Source organism: Bos indicus, chromosome 1 (assembly GCF_029378745.1).
Source record: "Bos indicus isolate NIAB-ARS_2022 breed Sahiwal x Tharparkar chromosome 1, NIAB-ARS_B.indTharparkar_mat_pri_1.0, whole genome shotgun sequence".
Lineage (NCBI taxonomy): Eukaryota > Metazoa > Chordata > Mammalia > Artiodactyla > Bovidae > Bos > Bos indicus.
The window spans coordinates 57,422,874-57,450,442 of NC_091760.1; the positions used below are offsets into that span (position 1 = coordinate 57,422,874).

Genomic DNA, 27,569 nt, shown 5'->3' on the forward strand with positions numbered 1-27,569 from the left:
AACTGGGCAAACATGGAAAACAATGAATCTCAACACTGTTTATCCTCATATCATGCGTATAAATTAATTTGAGACAAATTACAGACCTAAACATAAAAATTAGCAAGATAAAGTTTCTAGAAAATACAGGTTGGCAAGTATACCTTCGTGGCCTCAGAGTAAACAAAGATTTCTAAAAGAGTAAATGACAAAAAACTTGTATACAGAATATATTAGAAACTCCAAAACTCAAAAATAGTAAACAACCAACAAATAAAATTTTAAAAAACAGACAAAAGGCTGTAATTGAAACATTTCACAAAAGAAGTTATGGGAAGAGTCAATAAGTCCCATGCAAGAGTGACATTGTTAGTCATCAGGAAAATACAAAGTTGACTCAGCTTAATAGATTTTGTGTTCCTTCAGGAAAAGGAAAATCTTTGTAATTTGGAAAAGAAATACTCCAGCCTCTCTGGGGGGAAAGGGTTTCCTGTCACCCCCAATACTCTGAAAGAGGTAAGCTGTGATTTTACATGTCCACTCGTTATCACCTTAGAACTCAGGAGATGTACCTCAGTTTTCTGGGATTAGCTGACTGGGAAACGTGAACTGAAGTGACTTGTGAAAGCACTCAGTGCTTTGAGGTTTTCCTGCCTTTCCTGATTTATGCTTTGAGAATTTCAGGGATTATCTTTATGTCTGATGCAGATGCTGTGTGTGTGTGTGTGTGTGTGTGTGTATACTTTGCTTAATAGTGATGTGGGTTACTTTGGGGTTTCAAACGTTTAGGATCCAAACCAAAACTAGTCTTAATAGCTCTTCTTTCCTCTTGCATTTTCCTTTCTCAGTTTCTCATCTTTCCTACTTTCTTCTCTTTTTCCTATGTCTTCTGGAACTTGAAAAGCCCCCAAACATCTCTACCCTTTTCCCCCAGTGTTGTCTGGGTTATTTCGCCCTAAATTGGAAAAATCCTGTTTACATTAAGCTGTACACCCTCTTTATCCCAAACGTTCATCTTTCCCAAGACCCCATCACCACCCTTTCCCAAATATCTTTTTATAGAGCTACACTCCTATAATGGTAAAAATATTTGAACTCTAATTTGGAAAATTAGAACCCTGACCAGAAAGAAAGAGCTTTCTTGATCTTTTTTTTTTTTTTTTCAAAAAGCTAAAGAAAAAGCTTGCTTATGCATAAAATTTTTTGTAATAGCAAAAACCACTTTATAAACTGCTTTAAAAAAAGCAGTAAAGTTAGGAATTCCTTCATAGAAAATAGAAAATATTTTCTCTGTGTGTGTGTATGTATATGTGTGTGTGTGTGTGTGTGTGTGTGTGTGAAGTAAATGCTCATCACATAACAGGTGTGACTGATACGTACTGATACGTACCTTGGAAGCATTTTGTGAAATGTTTCCACAAAAGCTTTATTAGACCATTCAGTTAAGGAGTTTCTCTCCATTATTTACAACACAGAACTGGCAGATTCACTGCATAAAGGATGCTTGTGAATGGAGTGTAGAGGAATAAGATTATGTCAGTGAGGCGGGCAGGGGCTGGCTCTGGTGAGTCATGTTAAAGAAATATAGTTTATTTTATGTGGATGGGAAGCCACTGAGTGGTTTTAAGCAGGGAGGTGACATTATTTGAGATCCATTTGTTAAAGATCATTCTGAGCTGCTCTACTGGATTATAAAGAAGAGTTGCTGGAAAACCAGTGGGGCAGTGATTGCAGTATAAGTTGGAGGTGCTGGTGACTTGAATTTGAACAAATAAAGAAAGATGGACAGAACCAGCTAGATGCAGAAATGCTTTGGAGGTAGAGTTGACAGTTCTTGCTGATAGATTGGATGTGGGAGTGAAGTACGTTAAGGGCATTGTCAGGAATGCTGCTGTTAAAAATTCCAGTTTGAATAATGAAGTGGGTGGTGAGTAGCTGTTACTGAGATAGAGAAGACTGGAGAAAGAATAGGTTTAAGTAGAAAGGTATGCAGTGTGACTCTGGACGTGAGTTTGAAGGGCTTGTGGCTTCCAAATGCATTAGATAGGGTCTAAGGTCTCTTTACCTCTTAGAAGAATAAAATCTTTGCCTTCCTATTAAAGAGTTACTCTTTTTCTCTGCAGCCCTCCTGTTGTTGAAAGCCCATTTGATGTTTTGACTGTATTTGTGTGTCTGCAACTCTCATGTTTGTTGCGTGGCTATGTGTTCTCTCTCGTGTCTAGCGGACTTGGCTCAGAAGATGTTTTAATTTTCTTTCTTTCTCTTGTCTTTCTTTCTCCCCCCAACTCTCTCATTCTCTATATTTCTTTTAAAAGAATGATGAATTTATATCCAACTCTTTTAAATAAGTCCCACTTTTGAAAAATGATATACATTTTTAAGCAATTAATTAGATTATTACAGTTATAATAGGTTATTATATGAATCATGTAGGAATCAAATTTTGGTTTTGAAAGATTCTACCAACTTAGCCAAAGAATAACTCAAGTTGCTACTCATTCATTCTCAAAGATAAAATAAATTTAACAATCCAATTTTCAACTTCCTTTCTTCAGTTTAAATTATAAAACTTTACATACTATCTTATTGTCCCTTTCTGAAGTGCAGAACTAAATTCAGCAGAATTTTGATATCTTCAATTTATAAACAGTCAACTCAGGTTTTCTCTACTTTGTCAGAATTATAAACTCTCAGTGAAAACCTTGTTTTCCTGTCTGGGATTTTTGCTTTACCAGCATAACAATGTCTTACCTTTCCTGGAGCCACTGTCTGAAAGGATTGATGGACAAGTAGAACTCAAATATTAAATTTAACACTGCTGCTGCTGCTGCTAAGTTGCTTCAGTCGTGTCCAACTCTGTGCGACCCCATAGATGGCAGCCCACCAGGCTCCCTCGTCCCTGAGATTCTCCAGGCAAGAACACTGGAGTGGGTTGCCATTTCCTTCTCCAATGCATGAAAGTGAAAAGTGAAAGTGAAATTGCTCAGTCGTGTCCGACTCTTCGCAACCCCATGGACTGCAGCCTCCCAGGCTCCTCCATCCATGGGATTTTCCAGGCAAGAGTACTGGAGTGGGGTGCCATCGCCTTCTCCGAAATTTAACACAATTTACTTTTAAAAGAGAGATGCTAATTTATACCCTTTATTCTTTTTTCATACTATTTTATTCATGTAGTGAAAATATGAATGGTCTGTACAATTACTTTCCATGGTAATTTACAAGGGCCTTTTCCTCAAATGTAAATTCAGAAATTTTTATTCTCAAAGATTTTGATTCATGGGTATTTTCTCTAAGCTGAAGCCACAACTGAATCATTGAATTTAAAAGTAACAAAATTCACTGTTCTAGAGGGAAGTTGCCTTAAACTGAAACAATCTTGAGCTGCAACTTTGCCTTAAGGGTGTGTGTGTGTATGCGATGTGTGTGTGTGTGTGTGTGTGTGTGCGATGTGTGTGTGTGCACGCGCACGAGTGCGTGTACATTTCTCTTGTTAGGGAAGGCTCACAGGAGAATAGTGTCCTTTTCATTTTCATTTTGTTGAGATGCCTAAAAACTAGATTCTATTAAAAATAAACTACTGATTTGTAAATGTCTTAGTGCAAAAGTCAGTAGTCCCTAATCTATATTTATTCACTCTAGTTTGTCAGGCAACAGGAGAAAAAGAGAAAATCTTAAAAATAAAGATTTATGGAAAAGTCTCTTGAATCAGAGAGTGGTTGCATTGTCGATTTTATGTCTCAGATTTATTTTTGTGTGTGATTATTTTAAATGCTGTGTAGTGACAACCTTATTCAGTCAACAGAATGAATGCTGACATGGATGGATATTTTTAAATCAAAGGTATTGTGTTATTTATAATAAGTCATTTTGATTTTATCTGAAAATTTACTTATGTTGGAAATACAAGTTTTCAAGATTAAGCACCATACATCCATTTTAATAACTGATGATTGCCTTAATGAAACATTTGATAATACCACAGATACCTGGCTGTGATGCTCTGAGCTAACTCCATTGTACTGGAGCATTAATACTCTCGCATGCTTCAGCTCCTGCTTTCCTCATGTTTAATGTATCAATTCCTCCTTTTAGGGCTATATCATTGTAAATGAAATTAATGAGTCATGTGGCAGTTCCACGAATCTCCCCCCTTCCACTCAGTTCCCTGCTGATGCTGATGCTACTGCCGCTGGGCCTACCACAGCTGTGCTGATGAGCCAGCCACAAAGTAAAGAGGTGTGTTGGCATGCCATTTCATTCATTCACTGCTTTCCTCATGTCAAAAATTAACCCATGGTTGACAGAAAATGACGGTGTGTGAGACAAAGATATGTCTGGTTGACCAGAGGGCTGGAGTGATGCGGAGTTTAAAAAACAGACCAATTTGGGAAGTAATGCTCTACTAATAATAATACTTGAAACCATGAAATATGGTACAGAGTATAGAGTACTAGGAGAAGGAAGTTCAGAAGAATAAACTCTATCTTAGCGCTTTAGCCCAGCCTAGTTTTCTTAGAAACCAGAGAGACTTTCTAAAATTGTTGGTTTGAAGCACCTTTCCAGTTTGATTTTGTATTCAATTTTGTTTTACAGTACGGATTTCTTTTTCATTTTCTGCTGCTTTAAAACATCTGGGGAGAGATAAATAATAGTAAATTAAAATACTTCCTACTAATCCAAGTGTGGGATTTGAACACAAGGCTAAATTTAAAGATACTCCACATCATTTATGACTCCTTGAGTAACATATAAGAAAACAGAACAATGAGATTATCGATTTCATTTCTTTGTCTTATTCTTTCATTTCATATGGACACATAAATACTTTTTTTCTCTCTTTTAAAGCAAAGATCGTCTGTCTGTCCTGGATTTATGTTTCCTTCCACTCTTTCTTCTCATCCTATCACTCAACCTCCATCAGCCCCTTGGCCTGAAGCCGTGGCTACCTTTGTCGATTCTTTTCCTTTAAATGACACACCTCCTCCTCTACCAGCTAAGAAACACAGGAGGCAACAGCAGCAGGACCAGCAGGTAATTAGGAGCTGGCATTTAGAGTTTGGGAATTTTACCTTGACAACAGATGTACTGATGTGAAATCTTTTCTTCAGTTTTTCCAAAGATATTTTTTAAAAAGATAAGGTGCATGCTCCTTTTTTTTAAAAAGAACATTTATTTTGGCCCTAAGAGTGTGGGGATTGTTAGAGAGCCTGAGACCTTGAGTGTCCTCTCCTGGCTTTTGATATGTTGAAGCTAGTTTCACATCCTCAGGCTTCATTCCCATTCAGTCAAAATGTTGCAACTTCAGGTATTTTTCAAAATCATAGTAATTATTTCCATAAAATCCATGGTATACAAAGTTGCCATGCCAACACAAAATATTTTCCTTACACATTATTGAAACCATAATAGTAGATACCTTTCCTCTGCTGTGAGTCAAAACTTCCTTAGCATTTTACAAATGTCTCATTTCTTCCTTCTAACAATCCCATGAAATATGAGCTATCTCTGTATTGATATGTAGGGAACTGAGACTCAGTGTTGGTAAGCAGCTTGTCCAGAGTCATATCACAAGCAGTGCATTTGGTCCATAGAACAACAGTTTTTTATTACATATTTTAAAATAAATTCTTCTTCCAAATGTGTTGCCCTCTTTTTAGGACATTTTATGAATACTCATGGACTGCCCTAGTGTCTCAGTTGGTAAAGAATCTGCCTGCAATGCAGGAGACCCAGGTTTGATCCCTCGGTCAGGAAGATCCCCTGGAGAAGGAAATGGCAACCCACTCCAGTATTCTTGCCTGGGGAATTCCTTGGACAGTGAAGCCTGGTGGGCTACAGTCCACAGGGTGTCAAGAGTCGAACATGACTTAGCAACTAAACCACCAAAACATTTTGTTTTGAAACTTTGAACTATAATCAAATCCTTACATGAATTTGGCCCCAGAAGATCCTAAGGTGTCAGTCAATAGACCTCCCAAAGTAGGTGAGCTCTGGTTCATTATGCCTTTCTCTTAACTTTCTTAAAGCTACCTTTCCTATCTATTATCTTTGGTTAAAGGACCATATCTCCTTGCTAGTTTTAGGTTAATAAATGTCTAGTATAAATAGAAAATTGTTAAGTTAAAGTGAAGATATTCTTCATGATTGGCATGTTGGAAGATTGATAGAAAATTTGATATTTCAGAGTTGCATTAATTTTTAGATATTTCAGAAGCCTGAGTTTAGTATTAAAATGATCCAACCTAAAGAACCTCTAATTAGAGAATAACTTTCCTATCGAAGACATTTTGGAGAAGGCTAAGAAAAACATTGGTAAGTTTCAAGTTGGCAAAATGTTGCCTTAGGAATCTGAAAAAAAAAAATGCAAAATGGTCAACAGGAGGATTTTCAAATGTAAGGGACTGCTATGGAGGCTCCTTGGCCAAGATCTTTTTTTCAGTCTGTAAGGATGCCTTATAAGGAAACATCATGTAGATTTGGAGATGTTTATGTGGTTGAAACATGATTCCATCTTTCAACCAGCTTCCCTGTTTTGCTTTCTCTTCATCTTCTTCCTTCTCCCATTTCTTATTCTCCTCACTCTGGGATCTGTGCCATCACACAGAACTGTCCAGACAGACAAGGGGGGAAACTACTTATGCTTTGTCCACTGACTGTTCTGCCATCCACATGGCAACCATCATAATAACTTGTAAGTTGCCCTGAGGCCCCAAGGCAGCCGGCACTACTGTCAAAGTGACAGGTGGATTTTTCTGAATTTTTCTAGGTTCAGCAATAAATACTTCTCATGTCTATGTATCTTACCAAATGTTAGCCCAGGTCTCTTAGCGAACTTGAGTATAAGTTGAATAATTTTTTTCTAGTCTGTGTTAACATTCCAAAGCTTCTTTGTAAATGCATACTTCTTAATTTCTTTAGTGATCTGTTTCAATTAGTCAAGTTTTGCTATTCTGCTTTACATTTGCATCTAAAGCATTTTAGAAGTCTGGAAGAAAGGAAAAAACAGCACCAGGAAGGCCTCTATCTGAGTGACACTTTGCCTCGAAAGAAAACCACACCTTCCATATCCCCACATTTCAGCAGTGCTACTATGGGGAGAAGCACCACCCCAAAGGTAGGACATGGGGAGAATCACGAGCCTCACCGTCAGTGAGTCTTTCTGTCCTTATGTTGACTGACATGCAAAGGCCTTAAAGAAAATGCTCAATAATAGATTGTTAAGTTTGCTTGTTGGGCAGACATCATAACTGAATTGCACTTTCTATCTTGTTCAGAGGACATTTGGAATTGTAAGCTCTGGGACCACAGCACCTGGCCCAGGGTGTGTTCTGCCGCCACCACACAAGTGGTGAGTGGCATTCACTTCCATGACACACTCCCAGGGCTGCATCCTAGATCTGGAAATTGGAGGATGTAAGCTCTGGCTTCTTGGAGTATTAGCAACCGATATTTATTGGATCATTTCTTGGAACCTGACACTGGGCTACGCCTTTTAGGTGTATCGTTTGACTATAAAACTCAACACCATGCAGTAGAGGTATTAATACTAATTAGTATCTCCATTGTACACATGGAAAAACTGAAGTGGAAAGAAGCTAGGTGAGTGGTCCATGTGTCCTCAGCTGGTTGGCATTGATGCTAGAATGTCAGCCCATGTGGTGTGATGCCTGAGTCGCTCTCACTCCTGTTCTGCTGACTTGCCTGAAGGGTCATGGCAGGATGAAGGCAAGGCCAAGAGAGAAGGAGGCTCTGAGTGGGACAGAAGTTGGAGTCCTTCTCTTGCCCTTAATCAGAATAACTTTGTTTTTTATCTATTTTATAAACTGGTATTCCCAGAATGTTTTACACTAGGATTTTGTTATTTTAAAAGAGTGCTAAAACCACCGGGACAGTTAGGAGGATTCTCCAGTTTTTAGCCCACTTGATCACTAGGAGCAGATGGAAGCTGGTGCCCTTGTCATGTGTGTGATCTCCTCTGTCCTTGTGCATGACATGCATGCGTTCTTGTCCCTGCATCTACTCTCTGCCCCTGGCGCATGAAGGACTTTTGAGTTTTTCTCGAAGGTGGTTCTAGACAGTGTTTTCCCCATCTGTCTTCACTTCTGGAACTGCTGCCTGTGGAGGAATGGCTGTGATGCTGAGGCTGCTGCAAAGCTCTGGGGGAGTGACAGCAACTGGTCTGTACCATTTAGCATCAATACATTGGTTGCAAAGACCTGCCTTCTGCACTTAATTAGGAGTTAGGCAAACAGCAATGTGGCTGTGTCCGAAGGGACCATTGGGCTTGCAGCTTGCCTGAATTGTTTCCTCCTGGTTCTCACAGGGCCACCTGCCCCTGGGACAGAGCAACAGCTGTGGCAGCGTGCTCCCCCACTCGCTAGCAACCATGACCAAAGACTCAGAATCTCGGAGGATGCTCAGAGGTAGGTATCTTGTAAGTCTGGGGTCAAGCCCTTTGTCAAGCATTAGAATTTCTCAGGGAGAGGGAATCAGAACAGAATTGGGGGTCATTAGACAGGGGATCAACCAAAGTCCTAAATGTCACTTTTTTATTTTTATTTTTTAAATTGTATTGAAGTATAGTTTGCAGTGTTGTATTAATTTCTGCTCTACAGCAAAGTGATTCAATCAGCTTTACTCTTAATGTAAAGAGGGGGAATGTATATATAAATCTTCTTATTGTTGTACTGAGATAAGTTTTAATATATGCACACATGGCTGGTATATTCCCATTACACTTTTTATAAATGCAGTGGAATTTTCCATTCAGAAAGGCCCGTAGAGAATTACTAACCTTATCTGATTGAAAGAAAGAAAAAAAAGACCCCTGAGATTCTGACAGATTATCAGGGCACTTAGCTAAGTCGCTCCCCTGGTTTGTGGCTGAGCCACTCTCCCGCTAGAGGACTGACTCATTGAGCTAAAGATTCCCTGAGCTAACACACAGAATTAGTGGCCCAGCACAGACTTTCCTTCAGGCCTTCTAATGTGGGTTGAACTTTTATGCGGTTGTTAGGTTTCAGGTAGACTTGGATTCTCAGCATGTTCTATTTCTTTGAAATAATACATTGCATTTCTAATGGTATTTTCAAGCAGTCTGTGTATGGCTAGAAGAAAATAAGGCAATTCCAGAGGTGAGCTCCTTGTGGAGATTAGATTTATTGTGTTAAAATGGGGCTTTAGGTCAACTTATATTGGCCTTGACTTTTGAGCAGTTATGGTGCCAGGTAGCAAAAATGCAAATAAATGACATGATCCTTGCCCTTGAAATACCTAGTCTCATGAGGCAGACAGAAACATAACTGATAATTTCAATCAAATGTGGTAAATTCAGTGTTGGAGGTGTGCCCAGGATGTGAGTGGGATGCTGACAGGATGATGGGCATCTTTCCTCTCAATGCATTCATTTTAAAGCTATTCCCTCTAAGGTGGCTAGGATGCAATTCTGACTGCTTGGCATCTTTGCTAATGTCACCAGAGAATAATCACTATTACCATCAGAAATATGTTTATATATTGGTATATATATATGCATGTATACATAATGTATGTGTGTGTGTGGCTAAGTGAGATGTACATACATATAGGTACCCTTGAAAGAGGATTTCATATCATTACCAGTGTGATTTAAGAGTTAATAGAGGCTATGGTATTCATAAAAGTGGTTTATAATATATGAGAGGTTTTATTTATTTTAATAAAATGCATTTGACTTCTCTTTTATCATAATTTCTTAATAAACTAAAAATATACCATAGTTTATAAATAATTAAACATAAATGAGTATATTTGGCTCTCATTTATTACTGTTCACTTGTGGGTCAAGTCTATTTTCTGTTGAAACATTTTTCTGTGATATTTATAGACTTCTTTTTGAATATTTTTCCCACTGGCTGAAGACATCAAAGTTCAGATTGGCCACAACACGTACTTTATGTTAAAAAATTTTTTCCTTAAAATAGAGTAAGAAAAGCTAGACCTGTATAGCAAATAGACTTGTAAAAAGGGCTGTAAACAACATTGTTTTAGAGGATTCTTGTGAGAATATGGTGAAACTAAAGGGATGTTCAATCTCTGTTTTTCCTCATCTGTGTTCCCCTCAAATAATGGGATTCCCCATGTTAGGTTCATGGAGAAAAAGCTGAGCCAATTCCCTTAGGTCACATTAGGTGCCCTCTGCCAAATCTGTTGTCTTTGACCTGTCTTTTGTGCTCCTGTTCTTCACTGATAGGTCTTTTGTGCATCCCAGAAGCCTGCAGCCTCAGTCTTTCCCCTGCTGCAGCTCTGAGTGGTGTTCCTCCTAAAGAGTTTCATGTGGTCATGATGAGACAGTTCCCGAGGAAATAGAGAAGCATCATGTGTGTGTTGATGTGAGAGGATGTGATATATCGTATGAGGCCAGCCTGCCACCTTTGGCTCCCCCACCCAGAGGAGGAGTGGGTAGGGATTGCAGTTTTTAGAACTACAACGAACCATAAAAATTGGCAGGATTTTCTGCTAAACCCATACAGGTGGGCCGCAAGGACCAGGAAGGATGAATCATAATTTGATTTAGAATTGTTTCACCGTCAATTGTTGGTGCCATTAAAATAGCAAATGCCAAGTAAAAGTCCATGGTTTTGAAAAAATTGGACCTTGCACATTTTTCATTAACTCAAATAAAATAGACCTTATCATTTTCACGACTTATACTATTAACTTAAATGAACTGTTTTTTTGCTGCTTATTCATAATGGATCCATCAAGGACAATGGTGTAAGTATAAGCCTTCCTTCAATAAGCACTCTTGTCATAGACCTGGCAGTGTGAATCATGCAAACAAAGGCCTCTGAGAGCAGAGTTTAAAGCAAAGAGCCCAGGAACTCAACTCTTACAGTTGAAATGGTTATTGGCTTTTGTACAACTTGTGACCCATCCCTTTGTAAGCTTTAGAATGAATGAAATCTTTGTCCTTTTTCTTCTGTTCAATGCAGGAAAGTCCAAGAAAGGTATGACAACCTCCCTGTGTGGTGTTTTTGTTTCCAGCAAGTAGTGAAAGATCATTGTCAAGTCATCTTTAAGAAATGATCAGATTTAACACTGTACAATGGTGGATTTTTAGTCTAATGATTATTTCTTTTACACAATAGAGGGAAATTGTTGCACGTTTGCTAAAAACACAATGCTGCGTGCAGCTGCTGTTCATTCACAGGCAGCTGCATGACCCTCTTTGTCTTGGTTTTTTATTGCAAGGTCAGATCATACAGGAAACACGAGTGATTCGGAAGCGTTGCTTCATAAGACTCAGGATCTAGATAAAGCAAAGAGTGGGCTTGTACTGTGTATAGGCTAAGTATAAGATACCATGTTTCTCCTTTATAGAGGCCAAGTATAAATAAAGCAGGCTATGTGAGAGGATGGAAGGATTTAGGAGGCTCCTAATACTGCATTTAAGCCTTAAAACCTAGTATACAGTGAAAGTGAAAGTCGCTCAGTTGTGTCTGACTCTTTGCGACCCCATGGGCTATACAATCCATGGACTTCTCCAGGCCAGAATACTGGAGTGGGTAGCCTTTCCCTTCTCCAGAGGGTCTTTCCAACCCAGAGACTGAACCCAGTATAGAGTGAGGAACTGTCTAAATGACTGGCTAGAACAAATGATTCCTATGTGGCTAGGTGATAGTGATGCAGGGCATTACAGAACTGATTTGTTATAAAGTTGGGTGAACTGTGCTTCAAATTGTTGAATGGCATATTACAAACCTTAACTTTAAAAAGCTATTTGTTAGCATCTTCTTGGAATAAAGAATTGTTTTATAGATATAATCTTGTTTTTATTCTCCCTGTTTTCTGGTTGAACATGTGTGACGATTTCTCATTTTTTTTTTCCTGTAACAAATTGTTTTTTGACTGTGTGCATGTATCAGAAGCTTGTTTTTGTTTTGTTAACTTCTTGAATTCTTCTCTATAAACTCAAATTTAATCTAAAAATATGAATATCTTCTCTTGTCAAGCTGGTACTGTTACTAACACTGTCAATGACTGCATGTCGAAGAGTGTGTTTTTCCTGTCCCCTTGTCATCCTTTTTGATCTTGTATCTTTTTCCCTTTCTCTATCATTCTTCTCCTCATTCCTGACTTGTCCTGCACCTTCATCTTCCGGCTATGGACTATGGTTAGGAAGAATGAATTTCTCAGCAGGTGAGAAATTGTCAGAAATACTGATTAATTTTATCCTCTTAAACCCAGGTTACAAATTTAGGTCATTGCATTTTCTGTATTAAGGCCCAGATAACCATTTTAAGGTATATAAGACACATTTGGAAAACATTAGCAAGATTATATATCCAACAGTGGTTAACTCACAAAGGACTTTTCAGGTACGATTAGCCAGAATTCATAGAGACTGGTATTTTAAAAATAATAATAATAAGTGGGCCTTGCACATCCAACCTATTGGCTCTTGTGGGACAGTGAAGAATGTTGAGTTGATTTGGGTTCCATGTATGTGCTATGCTTAGTGACCAGCCTCAGATATTACAGGTCTTACTTTATAAACTTTGTAAAATACCCAATTCAAACAGACATTCCTGTCCAGTCAAGAAAGATTTTTAGAGTATTTACAAGGCCTTTTTACTCTTTAGATGTTGTCCCACTGCTGAATATTATTCTTGCCACATAATTTAAAAAGAAAAACAAAAACCAAGCACTCTCAGGGATTTAGGAAAGTATCATTTTCCCCCAATCCGCTTACTTTGCCCCACCTGAAACAGTAGATGCATTCCACTTCCTTATTTAGTCACTAGTATATTTGAAATTTATGAATTCACTCAGTGACCTTTTATATTGTGACATCTGAGTACTAAACAAATGGGATTCTGTGCTGAACAGGACATATATGGCCCCCTCCCTGATAACCTACACTTACTGCTGCTGCTGCTGCTAAGTCACTTCAGTCGTGTCCGACTCTGTGCGACCCCACAGATGGCAGCCCACCAGGCTCCCCTGTCGCTGGGATTCTCCAGGCAAGAACACTGGAGTGGGTTGCCATTTCCTTCTCCAATGCATGAAAGTGAAAAGTGAAAGTGAAGTCGCCCAGTCATGTCCGACTCTTAGCGACCCCATGGACTGCAGCCTACCAGGCTCCTCCATCCATGGGATTCTCCAGGCAAGAGTACTGGAGTGGGGTGCCATTGCCTTCTCCCAACCTACACTTAAGTGGAAGCTTAATCCGGCTCACACCTCTTCTGGTGCTACTTCACTGTACCAGCAGTCATCCTTGGGCCTCCTGCCAGCGAACCCTCCTCCGTCTCCTGAGCCCCTGTGGTATCCTTCTGTTGAAAGTATCTGTACCTTTAAATGGCCAGGCCAGAGCCTGGATCCCAAAACCAGCTCCTAGGAATCATGCTGGTGCAGTTCCAGGATCACAAAGGAGAGGTCCATACCCTTATTTGCAATTGCAGGGATCACTTGTTTTTTTGGAATTGCTTAGGAGGGAGGAGGCTAAGCCAGGTGACAGGTGAGTTTGTCGTGATCAGTAAAGTGTTGCTGGTGGGGAGGAAAGGAGGGGCTACATAAGATGGATGTTCCCATTCATATTAGATCCACAGGAAACTAATATCCTGCCATGGAAGCTACTTGTTAGCAGCAGCTTTTTTCATTTAAGTTAAAAATTCAGGGTGTTATCCTATCACTGGAATGATGGAAGGTTCTCTGAGACACAGAGCAAAGAAATAAAATAAGATAAAACACACAGTGCGGTGAACTGGGGAATGCACATCTGCAGTCCTCACAGTGCACACTAGCATGGCAGCCCCTTGTGCCCACATTCGAAACTTCGGAGTCATTTTAGTTTACTGTCTACCTCCCCTGAAGGTGGTAAGTTCATTTTCTTATTCTGTGATACATTTGGGAAAAAAATCCTGGACTATCTAAGGAGCAGGACATACTTACATAATTGCATTACAGGAACTAGCTTTTCCTCCTCGTGAAAAAACTGAAGGGAAGGGAGGTTGTGACACATGTCATCACCAAGGAGCCGATTCTTGTGTTTTAAATGACACACGAGGGTTAAAGGGTTGTCCTTTAGGGATTTGGTTTTCATACTAAAACAAGGAAATGTCTTCCATGTTATTGGTGCCAGCATGAAGTTCTCTTTGCCAACAAGCCTTTTTTGAAAGTGTAAAGAAAGATACATGTGTGACCTTTTCAAATAACCTCTGGTATTTTTTGTCCCTCCCTTTTCCATAATGAATAATTGGAAACAATTTAAAAGGAGCAGTTAGTAATTCCAAAAGTTCAAGTGTCAAAGGTAAATATTTGTATAATGAATTTTTTGCCATGTTTAAGATTGAAAAAAGGCACAAGCTCCACATTTATGAATGCGCTGGCTTTTGTGATGCTTTATGCATTAATCCTTACAACTGATGCTGTTCTCTCTCAAGCCTCATGGTGTGCTTTTATGTTTTGCATCTTTCCTTAGCAAAGTGATATGTAGTTTTTACATACATGTGTGTATTTATAATTTATGATTACATCTTACATTAAGGAAACTTACTTTCCCAGAAATGTGTTAACCTGAACTAACATATTTTAACTTCAGTATCTAAAACTGCTCTAAATACTAGTGGCATGAAAACCCTTCATGGAACTCAAATCATTTTACAGATTTAGTTTCAGTCTATAATGTTTTGTTGAAGCATCACAGATGTGGCATCTGTTTTTAAATGAAAATGTTTAATCAACAGCTGAGGAAGCGGTTTGGAATCACTTGCCTTCTTTTGCCCTCTGGCCTGTTTTTTTGGTCATTTCATTACTAATTAAAAACCTCATAGAAAGGTAGGTAGGGTACAAGAAAACAGGGAAAATCCAGATGGTCCAAATATATAGTCTTAACAGGCCTGGTAGTACATTTGATCTGGGAGAAAGTGATTGTGAGCTATTGTACTGGCTAAAGAACATATTTTAATGAATTGAGGGCTTCGTTTATCACTATGACTCCTGATTCCTGAGCACCTGGTAAACAGAGAATTAAAAGAGAATTTGATTTGTGATATCCAAAATCAGCTACCAGACGAAAGCCATAGAGTAACACAAAGTAAAGCCTGTGGCTGGTGTGCCAACTAACCAGGTACCAGGGTAAGGAAAGCCCCTCTTAATAGAGGCACTTTTGCTCCTATGGATATGATCCCTACTTTTCCATACGGTTATCACCAACTAGCTGAAGGCTGGTGGTTAAGGCAGAAGAAGGAAGAGAGCTAAAAATATACTAATTAGGCTGATCACAACTATTGGAAAGATTGTTGATTCTGAGTGTTTTAAATAAGTAATTGGCAGACAGGGGGATTTGAGGAAAAAAAAAAAAAAGAATGAGAAAAATGTGCAGTTGAAACATTAACCAAAGTAAAAATGTTAGTGATATGAGTAAGATACAAGTTTCTCAGATCCTACACCTAGATTATTTACTTGCTGTTTTACGACCAGATCAAGTACCTTTGAAACTGGAACACGACTGAAGAAGTAACCACCCTAAGAGCCTCGTGTCGCTTGTCATAAGAAGTCATCTTGCTTTGCTTAAACTCAGCCATTGTTAGAGGATTTGGGGTTTGAATTATGTTTCTGTTTTTGGTTTTGTGTGTGGGTTTCTATGTGTGCTGATGTATTATTCTCCATTGTGCTGAGATGTAGAAATGGCATAGGAAAGTGTCAAGTGATCGCTGACAAAAAAAAAAATCACTCACAAGTCCACTTCTTTGAAACTCATGCTTGCCCTGAGCATGATGCTGTTTCTTTGATCTTCTTGGCTTCAAAACAAATTAGACCAAGGCCCCAGTTTCATAGGCAGATGTTTTGGGTTGCTGGTTTGAGAGTCTTAGAAGATCTAAGACTGAAAAAATGAGGCATACGAACTTATTTATGGCTCTCTCCTTAGGATATAATCACCAACAGATGAGTGAAGGACAAAGGCAGAAGTCTTCTGAATTTTACAACCGCACAGCATCTGAATCGAATGTCTACTTGAACAGTTTCCACTACCCAGATCACAGCTACAAGGACCAGGCCTTTGATACTCTGAGCCTAGACAGCTCTGACAGCATGGAGACCAGCATCTCTGCCTGCTCACCTGACAATATCTCTAGGTAAGATGTACTCCTGGGGAAGGTTTCTGGTTTGGAAAAGCACCTGCTTGTTTCAAAAAGTAAAGCCATCAATCTGAGGCAGTATATATGTACAAGCCCAAATTTCTGAAACAAAAAGAGCTACAACACAGAAGAGGGTTGAGTGTCCTGGTGGTCTTTGAAAGTACTTTCTTTGTATCCAGAGTGACTTGAGCCAGTCACACACCATCTAATCCATTTTCCCCTTCATTTCTTTACACTTGACTTCACATGTATACTGTGCTTCAAAATAGATTTGCCTCTGTTGGTTGACTCCAAACTTCATTAGGACTGCCTGTAAAGATTTAACCATTCACATTTGTGTTCATACTTCGAGGCAAGCAAAAGTGGTCTTATGGGATTATGGCCAAAGGTGCATCTAAAATATAAATCTCCCTATAGTGCTCCTTCAAGAGCTTGGAGGATGCCTTGTTACCTTTTAAGTAAAGTCAGACCTCAGAGCCTGGCCTTCTAGATCCAGCCCAACTCTGCATTCATGCTGTCCTGCTACACCTCCCAGAGCTTCTTATTCATTGAGACGGCGATGAATTCTCAGATTTCTGTGCCTTTGACCATATCGGTTCTAGCCCTGGAATCATGTCGTCTGTTGTTTCTTTTATTTATATGCTCATTCACTCCACAAATCCTTACAGACTACTCTGCAGTTAACAGTGAGCTGGAGTTGACTCAAGCCAGTTGCAAGAGCCAAAGGTGCACACCTCCTCCTAACTCTGTGATCAGTGATGTCATGTTGGTAGTATGAAACTGGCCACATTGGGAGTATTTACACCACATAAATTGACAATTTGTTGCATTATCAGTGGTTTTGTTTTCCTCCAGCACAGCACTGTCTGGAGTCTGTTCTTCCTTTCATTCATGTATTCCCTCAACCTGTGCATACTGAGCCTTGAGTGCGTCTAGCATTACAACTACCGCCTCCTGCTTTAGCCTGGAGAAAGTCTCCTCACCATTTAAGCTCAAACTTAAGTTGGAAACTCATGAAAAGTTCTCCTTTGAGAGTGTTTTTTCTTTCATGTTTCCATGGAAGTTGATACTTTTTTCTCATATCACTGATCACATTGCAGTATAAAATTTTTTCTTCAGTAATTAATTGGTACATTTCTAAATGTCAAGGAGGATGTCTAATTATCTTTTGGTTTCCACATTCAGCAGAAATCTTGGCACATAGTAGACATTGAGTTAGTGTTGGCTGAATAAATACCTCAGGATATAGTAGACATATTTTCAATTTTGATTTTTTTCTTTTTTTGTTCTGTTTCAATTGGCTGAGAACCATTATGATTTAAACCCAAGGAACATCCAGTGTTTCATAATGTCCATTGAGCAATTGTCTCAAGTGAAAATGACTAATTGAATGATGACCATCAAACAAATTTCCCTCTGTTACAGTGAAGTCACAGGCTAAGGACAGGAGCTCTCTGGGCCTTACATGACAGCTAACTGTGCTACTTGAAGCGGATCACAGATTTCTCTAGGTCCTGGTTTGCTAATCTGCTAAATGGTGTATTTTTCCTTGAGTGCAAGAGGATGATAGATTTTAAAATATTTTGGTGGTAAATTATCATCATGTATATAGAATTTCTTTACAAAATTTTGAATCATTTGCTTCTCCCCTTCCCCCCTAAAAAGGAGTGAGACAGAGTTAGAGAGGAAGCAGTATCAGCAAGGTATGCTTAGCTTTGGGTTAGTGTCTCATAAATGGAAAGAATTTTGAGAGACCCAAATCTAACAAAATATTATAGCCAGGAAATTGGGGGAGTGGAGGAAAAGAAGAAAAGGGACTTCCCTGGTGGTCCAGTGGCTAAGACTCTGCATGCCCAGTGCAGGAGGCCTGGGGTTCTATCCGCATCAGGGAACTACATCCCACATGCCACAGCTAAAGACTCCATGTGCTACAACTAAGACCTGGTGTAGCCAAATAAATAAATATATATTTAAAAAAAATGATAAATGCCACATTTTGTGGTATATAGAATACAGTGTATTTAATTCTTGCATTATAATAGGTAAAATATTGATATTACTGCATACATCCTACCAGAGAAGGAAAGGAATTCTTGGGGAAAAACACTAAAGCAACCATAAGAATTATAGGTATTTCTCCTTGTCACATGAGAAATTTAATTTAAATTTAAGGAGAGGAATATGTAAAGACTAAAGATAATTTTTTGCTGCCCTTATTGTTGAATATCAGAAGGGTTAGTATTTTACTTCTTTTAATACTGGAAAATGCAGTATCTCACTTTTTAAAAAATGAAAGACACTTGAGTGTGTGGAATGACTAGGCACCAAACCATCCATCTCTTGCTCTGGGTGTTCTCGTAAGGCACTCTCTGTTTCCACGAGGGTGTCCAAGAGCCATGCGGGGGTGCGGGAGCTGATGTTCCCAGGACAGAAAGCCTAGAATGTTGAGTAATTATTCATAAATGCCAGTAAATTGACCAATTAAATGTGTTACTTTTGAATAACAGGACACGAAAGTCAGTAGCTTGGCAACTATTGTTGTATATTGTTGTATAACAATGGTGGAAGGAATAAAAGTTGACGGTGCAATCATTTCATTTCCTAGTATAGCGATCTCAGAGGGACTTTCTGGGTTTCTGAGGCACTATGCACTTTTCAAAGTTGTTATTTTGAAAACATCAGACTACCTACCCAAATAATTGTGAATATTTTATAACAGTATTCCTCTGGGTGAACCCCTGATAGCATGGCCTTTTTTATCCTTTCTATTTTTGAGCCATCTTTAATAAATAATTACACTCTATATGTTTTCCTAAATTGGTGGTTTTTTTCTGCTCCATTTTCTGCTCTCTACCCCTTTATCCCCTCCAAAAACTAAAAATAAGTGTTCAGTTCAGTTCAGTCGCTTGGTTGTGTCCAACTCTTTGCGACCCATGAATCACAGCACGCCAGGCCTCCCTGTCCATCACCAACTCCTGGAGTTCACTCAAACTCACGTCCATCGAGTCGGTGATGCCATCCAGCCATCTCATCCTCTGTTGTCCCCTTTTCCTCCTGCCCCCAATCCCTTCCAGCATCAGAGTTTTTTCCAATGAGTCAACTCTTCGCATCAGGTGGCCACAGTACTGGAGTTTCAGCTTTAGCATCATTCCTTCCAAAGAAATCCCAGGGCTGATCTCCTTTAGAATGGACTGGTTGGATCTCCTTGCAGTCCAAGGGACTTTCAAGAGTCTTCTCCAACACCACAGTTCAAAAGCATCAATTCTTCAGCACTCAGCTTTCTTCACAGTCCAACTCTCAGATCCATATGTGTACATCCCTTCAAATGATTCCCTCCTCAAACCCCATTTCTCATATTTGAAAGTGGTGAACAGCAGCATAGCAGTGAGTACAGAAAGTTACCTAAAAGGGAGCCACTTCAATCAGATTTACCAAGATGCTTGCTTCTTGGAAGAATAGCTATGAGAAAGCTAGACAGTCTATTAAAGAGCAGAGATATCACTTTGCTGACAAAGGTCCATCTAGTCAAAGCTATGGTTTTTCCAGTAGTCATGTATGGATGTGAGAGTTGGACCATAAAGAAGGCTGATCTCCAAAGAATTGATGCTTTCGAACTGTGGTGCTAAAGAAGACTCTTGAGAGTCTCTTCAACAGCAAGATCAAACCAGTCAATCCTAAAGGAAATCAACCTTGAATATTCAAGGAAGGACTGATGCTGGAGCTGAAAGTCCAGTACTTTGGCCACCTGATGTAAAGAACTGATTCACTGGAAAAGACCCTGATGCTGGGAAGATCGAGGGCAAGAGGAGAAGGGTGTGACAGAGGATGAGATGGTTGGACGGCATCACTGACTCAGTGGACATCAGTTTGAGCAAGCTCAGAGAGATAATGAAGGACAGAAAAGCCCGGTGTGCTGCAGTTCATGGGGTCACAAAGAGTTGGACACGACTTAGTGACTAAACAGTGAACAGCAAGAAGTTTAGATCTAGAGACTTCAGGACAGTATCCACCAAAATCTTAATCTACTGTTTTTGTTCACCCACCTACATTTTCTTTAAATGGGAATGACTCCACTGAATGTGCCATAGTAAGAGGACAACATTATTTCTGGCAGGTAGCTCCCTGTGACCACCATCATTTTCCATAGCACCCCCCACTCCCTGCCCCAGTTTACCAGTCCAGCGCCAGGGTTTGTTTTCTTTTTTTTTCCACATATAAATTAATGATTTTATATTATATTATGTATTAACTTCTTTGCATCATAGTTACTTCACAGAGAACTGACCCAGTGCTACTAGCATCATAGATTACCAATCACCATGGTCAGAAATTATTAATTTGTTGTTGTTCAGTCACTCAGTCATGTCCAACACTTTGTGACCCCATGGACTGCAGCACACCAGGCTTCCTTGTCCTTCACCATCTCCCGGAGCTTGCTGAAATTCATGTCCATTGAGTCGGTGATGCCATCCAACCATCTTGTCTTCTGTCATCCCCTTCCCCTCCTGCCTTCAATCTTTCCCAGCATCAGGGTCTTTTCCAGTGAGTCGGCTCTTTGCATCAGGTGGCCAAAGTATTGGAGTTTCAGCTTCAGCCAGCTTCAGCATCAATCCTTCCAATGAACACCCAGGACTGATCTCCTTTAGGATGGACTGGTTTGATCTCCTTGCAGTCCAAGGGACTCTCAAGAGTTTTCTCCAACACCGCAGTTAGAAAGCATTAGTTTAAGTGTGCTATCAGATTCTCTGAATGTCAAAAATTGAAGCCAAAGTAGAGGTGCCTGCAAAGGTCTAGTATAAATAAGAGGAAGAGGGAGAGAGAAAACAAGCATTTCTCTTGTGTGCCATCTACCTAAAAACATTCATGCTACCCTAAGATAAGCTTGTACCCATTTTATGAAGGAAAATAAATGTGATAAGCATCAGGAAAATGGATAATAAGGAACTGATGTTTGGCATGCATAGTGTGAGCACATCCTAATGGGAACTTTTTGAAGATAGGTAGAAAGAGGTCTTCCCTGGTGGCTCAGATGGTAAAGCATCCACCTGCAATGCAGGAGACCCAGGTTCGACCCCCGGGTCAGGAAGATCCCCTGGAAAAGGAAACGGCAACCCGTTCCACTATTCTTGACTGGGATATCCATGGACAGAGGAGCCTGGCGGGCTGCAGTCCATAGAGTCGCAGAGTCGGACTCAACTGAGTGACTACCACATACACAGAAAAAGAAATAAAGAACTAAAAAACTTTTCTCTTTTTTAGATCTTTTAAAAATGATGTATTGAAATACCCTGAAATTATACATGTTTTAAAGAGGGAGCTCCATGCTGGAGTTCTAGCATCATAAACTTAGTCTTGTGGTTTATTGTGTCACAAAAGCCATCGGTAGGATTACAGACTTACTCTGAGTTGTGGGTACCTCTGCCTTACACATTTTGTCGAGGCATCATCTTTGTGTCCAGCAGAATATTCTTGGAATCAGACAGTGTTTTTACTTTTTCAGTATCATTACGCTGTACACAAACATAAAGCTAAGAAAACACGTCTTTGGTCTCAAAAAACAGCAGCTGAATGTCAGTTCTGCATAAAGTCTGTATTCTGCTAAAATTATTGAATGAGCTCATAGAGTGTAGTGTTCTGAATACTACCTACCATTCTACATTATGGTTGCTATTGCTAACAAGCCCTGACCTCGTGGTCATGCTTTGAGAGAATGTTGAGGAAATTGATGTCATGATAGCTGTTAGCCACCACCAGTGTGTGTGTGGAGTGAGGTCACGACTGGGTAGAGGGTTGAGGGCATCCAAGGCTGAGCTTGGTTTTAAGAGATACTTCAAACTGCCGTCTCTGGGGTCGCACAGAGTCGGACACGACTGAAGCGACTTAGCAGCAGCAGCAAACAGACTTCCAGATACTTCTTATCCCTTTGGTTTATTCTGCTTTCTACCCAAGGTAGTCAACAAAGCATTTGCATTTTATTCCAGGGATTTCTCTCAGAAGAGATACTGAAAACCAGAGCATTTCAGAGGAGGGCAGACAGCTTGCAAAGGGACCAGGTAGTCTACTGGACAGAGAAAGATTAGACATTTTATCAGGAGTAATAGTGTTCTTGACCTGAAAAAATAAATTGAGAAAATGAATTGAAAATAAATATTCTGGGGCACTGGCTCTTCATTTAGTGGCAGCATTGGTGCATTGAAGGCAGCCTTGGAAAACTTTTCTTTTGTATGGAAAATTTTGTTTGTTTTCTGTTTTGTTTTATTTATTTGTTGTATGATGATGTTCTTGTTTCCTTGTTTTTTCTTCCTTTTTCTGTTTTTGTCTTTACCTCTAAAGTGAATATTCTAGAAAGCAAATTCAGATTTTGCTGAAAGGTATTATTCAGCACTGAAAACTAAATCTGCTATTTAGATTCCTTTACCCTTGAAAAAGTTTCATTTTTCTTTATGACTGTGGGTTTTTACCAAAGTTGGTCACATAAGACAAATAATCTTCAGTTGATAAAATAGAACATGGCCAAGTAGAGAAAGTCATCTTTTCTCCATAAATGGCCAAGTGATTTCATATTATTTGGTATCATACAGTAATCCTATATGAGATCAGAAATGTGCCTGCCTTCTGAAGAAGGTCAGAAGTTGAAGCAATGGGAGGAAGCATGACTCCTCTTGTAATTTGGATGGGCTGGAGAAACCAATGATGAGTGTCTGGTGCTCCAGGTAATACATTAAAAGTGTATCTTCAGCGACTTCAGGCTCTCCCTTGGCATGCAAGGTGCTAGCCAAATTACATTTCATTTGTTCCATGCCCTGATACTGACAAGTCTAGACTTCACCCTAAATTCCTACTGCGATTGCATCTGCTTCTCACTGCAGGTACAGTTCTGCCCCCTCCCCACAGCGTATCAGAGAGAGTAGCAGTATCATAGAGCAGCATTTAAAGTTTTGCTAAGTAAAAGTGCTTTACATATCAGTGGAATCTTAACATCAATAATAGCAAAAATGTAGCTATAGAGAACAAGTAGGTGTCCATGGATAAAAATTTATTATTTTTAACAAAATAACCAAAGTAGGGACTTCCCTAGTGGCCCAGAGGTTAAGAATCCACCTTCCAGTGCAGGGGACGCAGGTTCAATCCCTGCTTGAGGAACTGAGGCTCTGTGTGCCACAGGCATGTTAGCCTATGTGCAGCAGCAAAGACCCAGCACAGCCAAAATTTTAAAAAAAATTTTTAAGTAACTTTTAAAATGTAATTTTTTAAAAGAGAGACTTTAGGTGCCTAACAGTTATGAAGATGTGATATAGTAAATGTTAATATGCATTTTCTATGAGATGTTTTCAGAAAATTCAGTTAGGCTGCACTATTGGCATATAGTATTTTAGTTCCGTGACCAGGGATCACACCCATGTTCTCTGCATTGGAAGCACGGAATGGTAACCACTAGACCACCAGGGAAGTGCCTAAAGAGTTTTTTTCTTAGTTCTTGCTGGTTGAAGAGAACGGAACTTACGCCTCTGTACCTCCCTCCATCAGCCCACAGAAGTATGAGGGGAAATATGCCTTATTCCTGTCTTTTTCATGAGAAAACACCTGGCTAAAAATTGGCCCACATTCACTCTGCCAAGTCAGCCTAATTGTTAACCTTCTGAGGATCCACCATTACTAAAGCTGTCCGTCTCCTTGATGGATACATTTTGTAATGGGGCTGGAAATACTGATTTTTTTTTTTTTTAGCTGTAATTTTTTAAAGCAGTTTTAGAGTCACAACAAAATTGAAAGGAAGGTACATAGATTTCCCATATACGGACTCCCACCACATATGCATACCCTACCCCTTTATCAACACCCCCCACCAGAGTGGTGCATTTGTTACAATTAACGAACCTACATTGACACAGCACTATTACCCAAAGTTGTTAATTACATAGATTCACTCTTGGGTTTGGACAAATATATATCCTGTATCCATCATTATTGTATCAAACAGTATTTTCATTGCTCTAAAAATCTTCTATGCCCTGTCTGTTCATCCTTGTCTCCCTTCCTACCTTCCCCACTTCAAATTGCTGATAACTACTAATCTTTTTACTGTCTCCATAGCTTTTTTCTTTTCCTGAATGTCATATAGTTGGAGTAATAAAATATTTAGCCCTTCAGATTGGCTTCTTTCACTTAGTAATATGCACGTATAGTTCCTCCATGTCTTTTCATGACTTGATGGCTCATTTCTTTTTAGTGCTAAATACGACTCCATACATAGTCTGGATGCACTACGGTTTATTTATTCATTTACTTACTAAAGGATGTCTTGGTTGCTTCCAAGTGTTGGCATTTGTGACTAAAGCTGCAATAAACATGTGTGCACAGTACTGATTTTAAGATAAACTATATGTCCTTAATTACTGTGGTCATTTCTCTCCAAAAGAACTCTTAGCACTGTGTTTGAAACATCCAGGGTTTGAGTTGATCAACAATATGGTTTAAGAAGATTATGCTAACAATTATCTTATTCATTTTTACATGAATTAATTTTATATGAATGTGTGTTTCAAACATGAACCCCTACTGTGTGCCAGGCTCTATGTTATGGAGGATACAGGCACAAAAACCTCTCTGTACCCAAGAGAGTCTAGAAAAGAAAGCATATTTGGGACTTCCCTGGTGGTTCAGTGGCTAAGCCTGTGCTCCAGTGCTGGGGGCCAGGATTCAATCCCTGGTCAGAGAGCTAGATCCCACATACCACAACTAAGACCCAGTGCAGCCAAATAAATTAAAAAAATTTTTTTTAAAGAAAACATATTTAAGTGACTGTGCAAGTAAGTTTACATGCGTAAGAAACAGCACTGGTTCTTCATGACCAGAACATCAGAGTAAATAAGTTTTGACTTAGGCCACCGCCTTTTTTTCCCAGAATAGTCAAAATGTGAACAAGTAAAAAGTAAAGTATTTTGTTTAATGGTAAACATTCCCAAGTTCTTCTCTTTCTCTTTTGGTTTTTTCCTTCACTTGTGTGACGTCTTTCTAAAGAGACATGACTTTTAAAGCTCTGAAACCTTGAATGCAGTTTCCTCATTGGTATGGTGGTATGGGCTTTATTCACACAACTGGCCACCACCCTTCTATTGCACCCGTAAGAGAAGTCATTTTTTAATTGACCATCTTAAATCACCATATAAGAAATAAAATGTCCAGAAGCATGAAGGTATAGCAAGAAAGTAGCTGGTGACACATGATCCCAAACCAAATCAAGTGACTGCCAGACTTAGGGGTCATCTACGTAGAATCTGGTGATAGTTTTGTTGGTCTGGCATCTCTGACTAGTTAAACTAATGAGAAGGCCTCCCACAGGCCAGAATGTCTAAACTTTGGAGGAAACATATTGGGAACACACTTTGTAGGATTTGGTTTTGCCTTATGAGTAGAGCACTTTGTGTGGTGGTATTTCCCTTGCCAGTATTTTGTCTTCTAAACTGAGTTAAGTTACTTTCACCTAGAGTTGTTAGAGTTGAAGTGACTTGCCTCATCAGACCAGTGATTCTTGTAAGCAACATCATTTCATATTGGATCTTGGTGTGTGTGTGTGTGTGCATCTGATGAGACATCAGTATGAAGCAGTATTCTTAACAGGCTTTTGTGTTTTCTTCAGTGCCAGCACTTCAAATATTGCCCGAATAGAGGAAATGGAGAGACTGTTGAAGCAGGCTCACGCAGAGAAGACAAGGCTGCTTGAATCCAGGGTAGGCCTAAGATCTTTATGCCAGAGGCCAGTGATGTGGCGGTTCAAGATGCCCTGCACTTGACGCTGGAAAACTGTCTTCAGGCCTCAATAAGCAGTGGGACCTTGGAATAGTCACTCTACCTTTCTTGACCTTATTTTCTTTTTATTCTTTTTTATTTTTTGGCCACACCAAATGGCTTTTGGGAGAAGGAAATGGCAACCCACTTCAGTGTTCTTGACTGAAAAATTCCATGGAGAGAAGAACCTGGTAGACTGCAGTCCATGGGATCGCAGAGTCCAGCACGACTGCCTGCACGCACAAATGGCTTTTGGAGTCTTAGTTCCCTGACCAGAATTGAACCCGGGCCCTCAAAGTGAACGCACAGATTACTAACCACTGGACCAATAGGGAAATCCCACTGGCCTCATTTTCTTTTCTAAAAAGTGAGAGTGTAGGAGAGATGTTCTCTACCACTCTTCACTGCAGTACCATTTTTTAAAATGTAAAATGTATATAGCATGGGCATAATGAATTTTTTGTATTACATTTTCCTCTCAATGGCCCATTTGTTTGCCTGCCGGGGCAAAGGAGAAATGGCAGGTCTTTACACGTTCTCCCTGCCTTGCCAGTTCATGGTAAGGACACTATTATAATATTAAAACTCCCACATTATTATGACTATATTTCAAGCCAGAATCTGCACTTCCTTAGGAATCCCCCAGATTCCTTTGCATCCTGCCTGAAAGGGCACCTCCTTTCCTCCTCTGACTTCCCCACTGCTTCCTCTGCGACCTTCAGCCAGGAAGCCACAGAGCAACAACAGGAATTGGAAGAACCTACACCATCAAAGAAAGGCTAAAAGCTGTGACTAGTGTTGGGTCACAATTAACCTTTTTATATTAAAAATGGAGAGTTTGGGTCATTAGTATGAAAGGACTGAACAGAGTCACAAGCTGGGTTTCACTTAATATTCCATTGTTAACTTTATGTAGTGGCTGCATTTCTGCACAGAATGATTTGAAAGCTCTGTGAGCGATGATTATGGATATTTTACTCTTGGTTATACACTGTAAGAACCTCAGCTATAAAATTAGGAATTGCCTAGTGAGATTTATATATATATGCATTGGAATTATTCAAGTATAACCAGTATGTCTGAAATTTTCTTCTGCATGATGATACTTAGGAACGAGAAATGGAAGCCAAGAAACGCGCTCTGGAAGAAGAAAAACGACGTCGAGAACTCCTGGAAAAACGGTTGCAAGAAGAAACTAGCCAGAGGCAGAAGTTAATTGAAAAGGAAGTAAAAATAAGGGAGAAACAAAGGGCACAGGTGGGTCGGTCAATCTGGATGGGCTGGCGTAGGTTGCCCCCTGGTGGTCATTTTTTAGAAGACGGTCATGCTGTGTCAGGATGCCTGTGGCTGTGCTGCCCATTAGCCCTTGGCTTGTAATGGCCAAGAGAAAGATGTTATTGGGCCAAAAAAAAGTGTATTTATTTCAAAACTCATTGGGGACAACTAACAAAATGACATTTTTCTTTAGTTAAGCATGGAACATTTTCATGGGAACCCATTTTTTGGAGTATATTTAAAAAGGAGAATTTTTTTTTTTTGAGCAACTTTGAAAGTTCGGCTAGATTCGTTTCTAGAAACAAATACAACACCCAAACTGAGTTGAGAAGAAGAGATTCTATTATGTCATCTTTTGGAAGCAGACACTCCAGCACAGAATAACCAGCCCAGTTCCTTGCTGGT

General features: G+C 39.6%; 1 protein-coding gene across 7 annotated transcripts in view; it reads left to right on the top strand.

Annotated features, from left to right (window-relative positions):
* PHLDB2 (pleckstrin homology like domain family B member 2) overlaps positions 1-27,569 on the top strand; it is a 198,862-nt gene that overhangs the window by 162,924 nt on the left and 8,369 nt on the right. For 5 of the 7 annotated variants that reach the window (XM_070787601.1, XM_070787611.1, XM_070787604.1 and 2 more), the window contains 8 exons: positions 406-495; positions 4,072-4,215; positions 4,825-5,010; positions 6,953-7,093; positions 8,303-8,402; positions 15,890-16,097; positions 25,741-25,831; positions 27,000-27,146. In XM_070787601.1, coding sequence (XP_070643702.1) covers positions 406-495; positions 4,072-4,215; positions 4,825-5,010; positions 6,953-7,093; positions 8,303-8,402; positions 15,890-16,097; positions 25,741-25,831; positions 27,000-27,146 — 1,107 coding nt within the window. The remainder of the gene's footprint in view (positions 1-405; positions 496-4,071; positions 4,216-4,824; positions 5,011-6,952; positions 7,094-8,302; positions 8,403-15,889; positions 16,098-25,740; positions 25,832-26,999; positions 27,147-27,569) is intronic. The other 2 variants (XM_019978192.2, XM_019978254.2) reach the window with 1 other exon arrangement.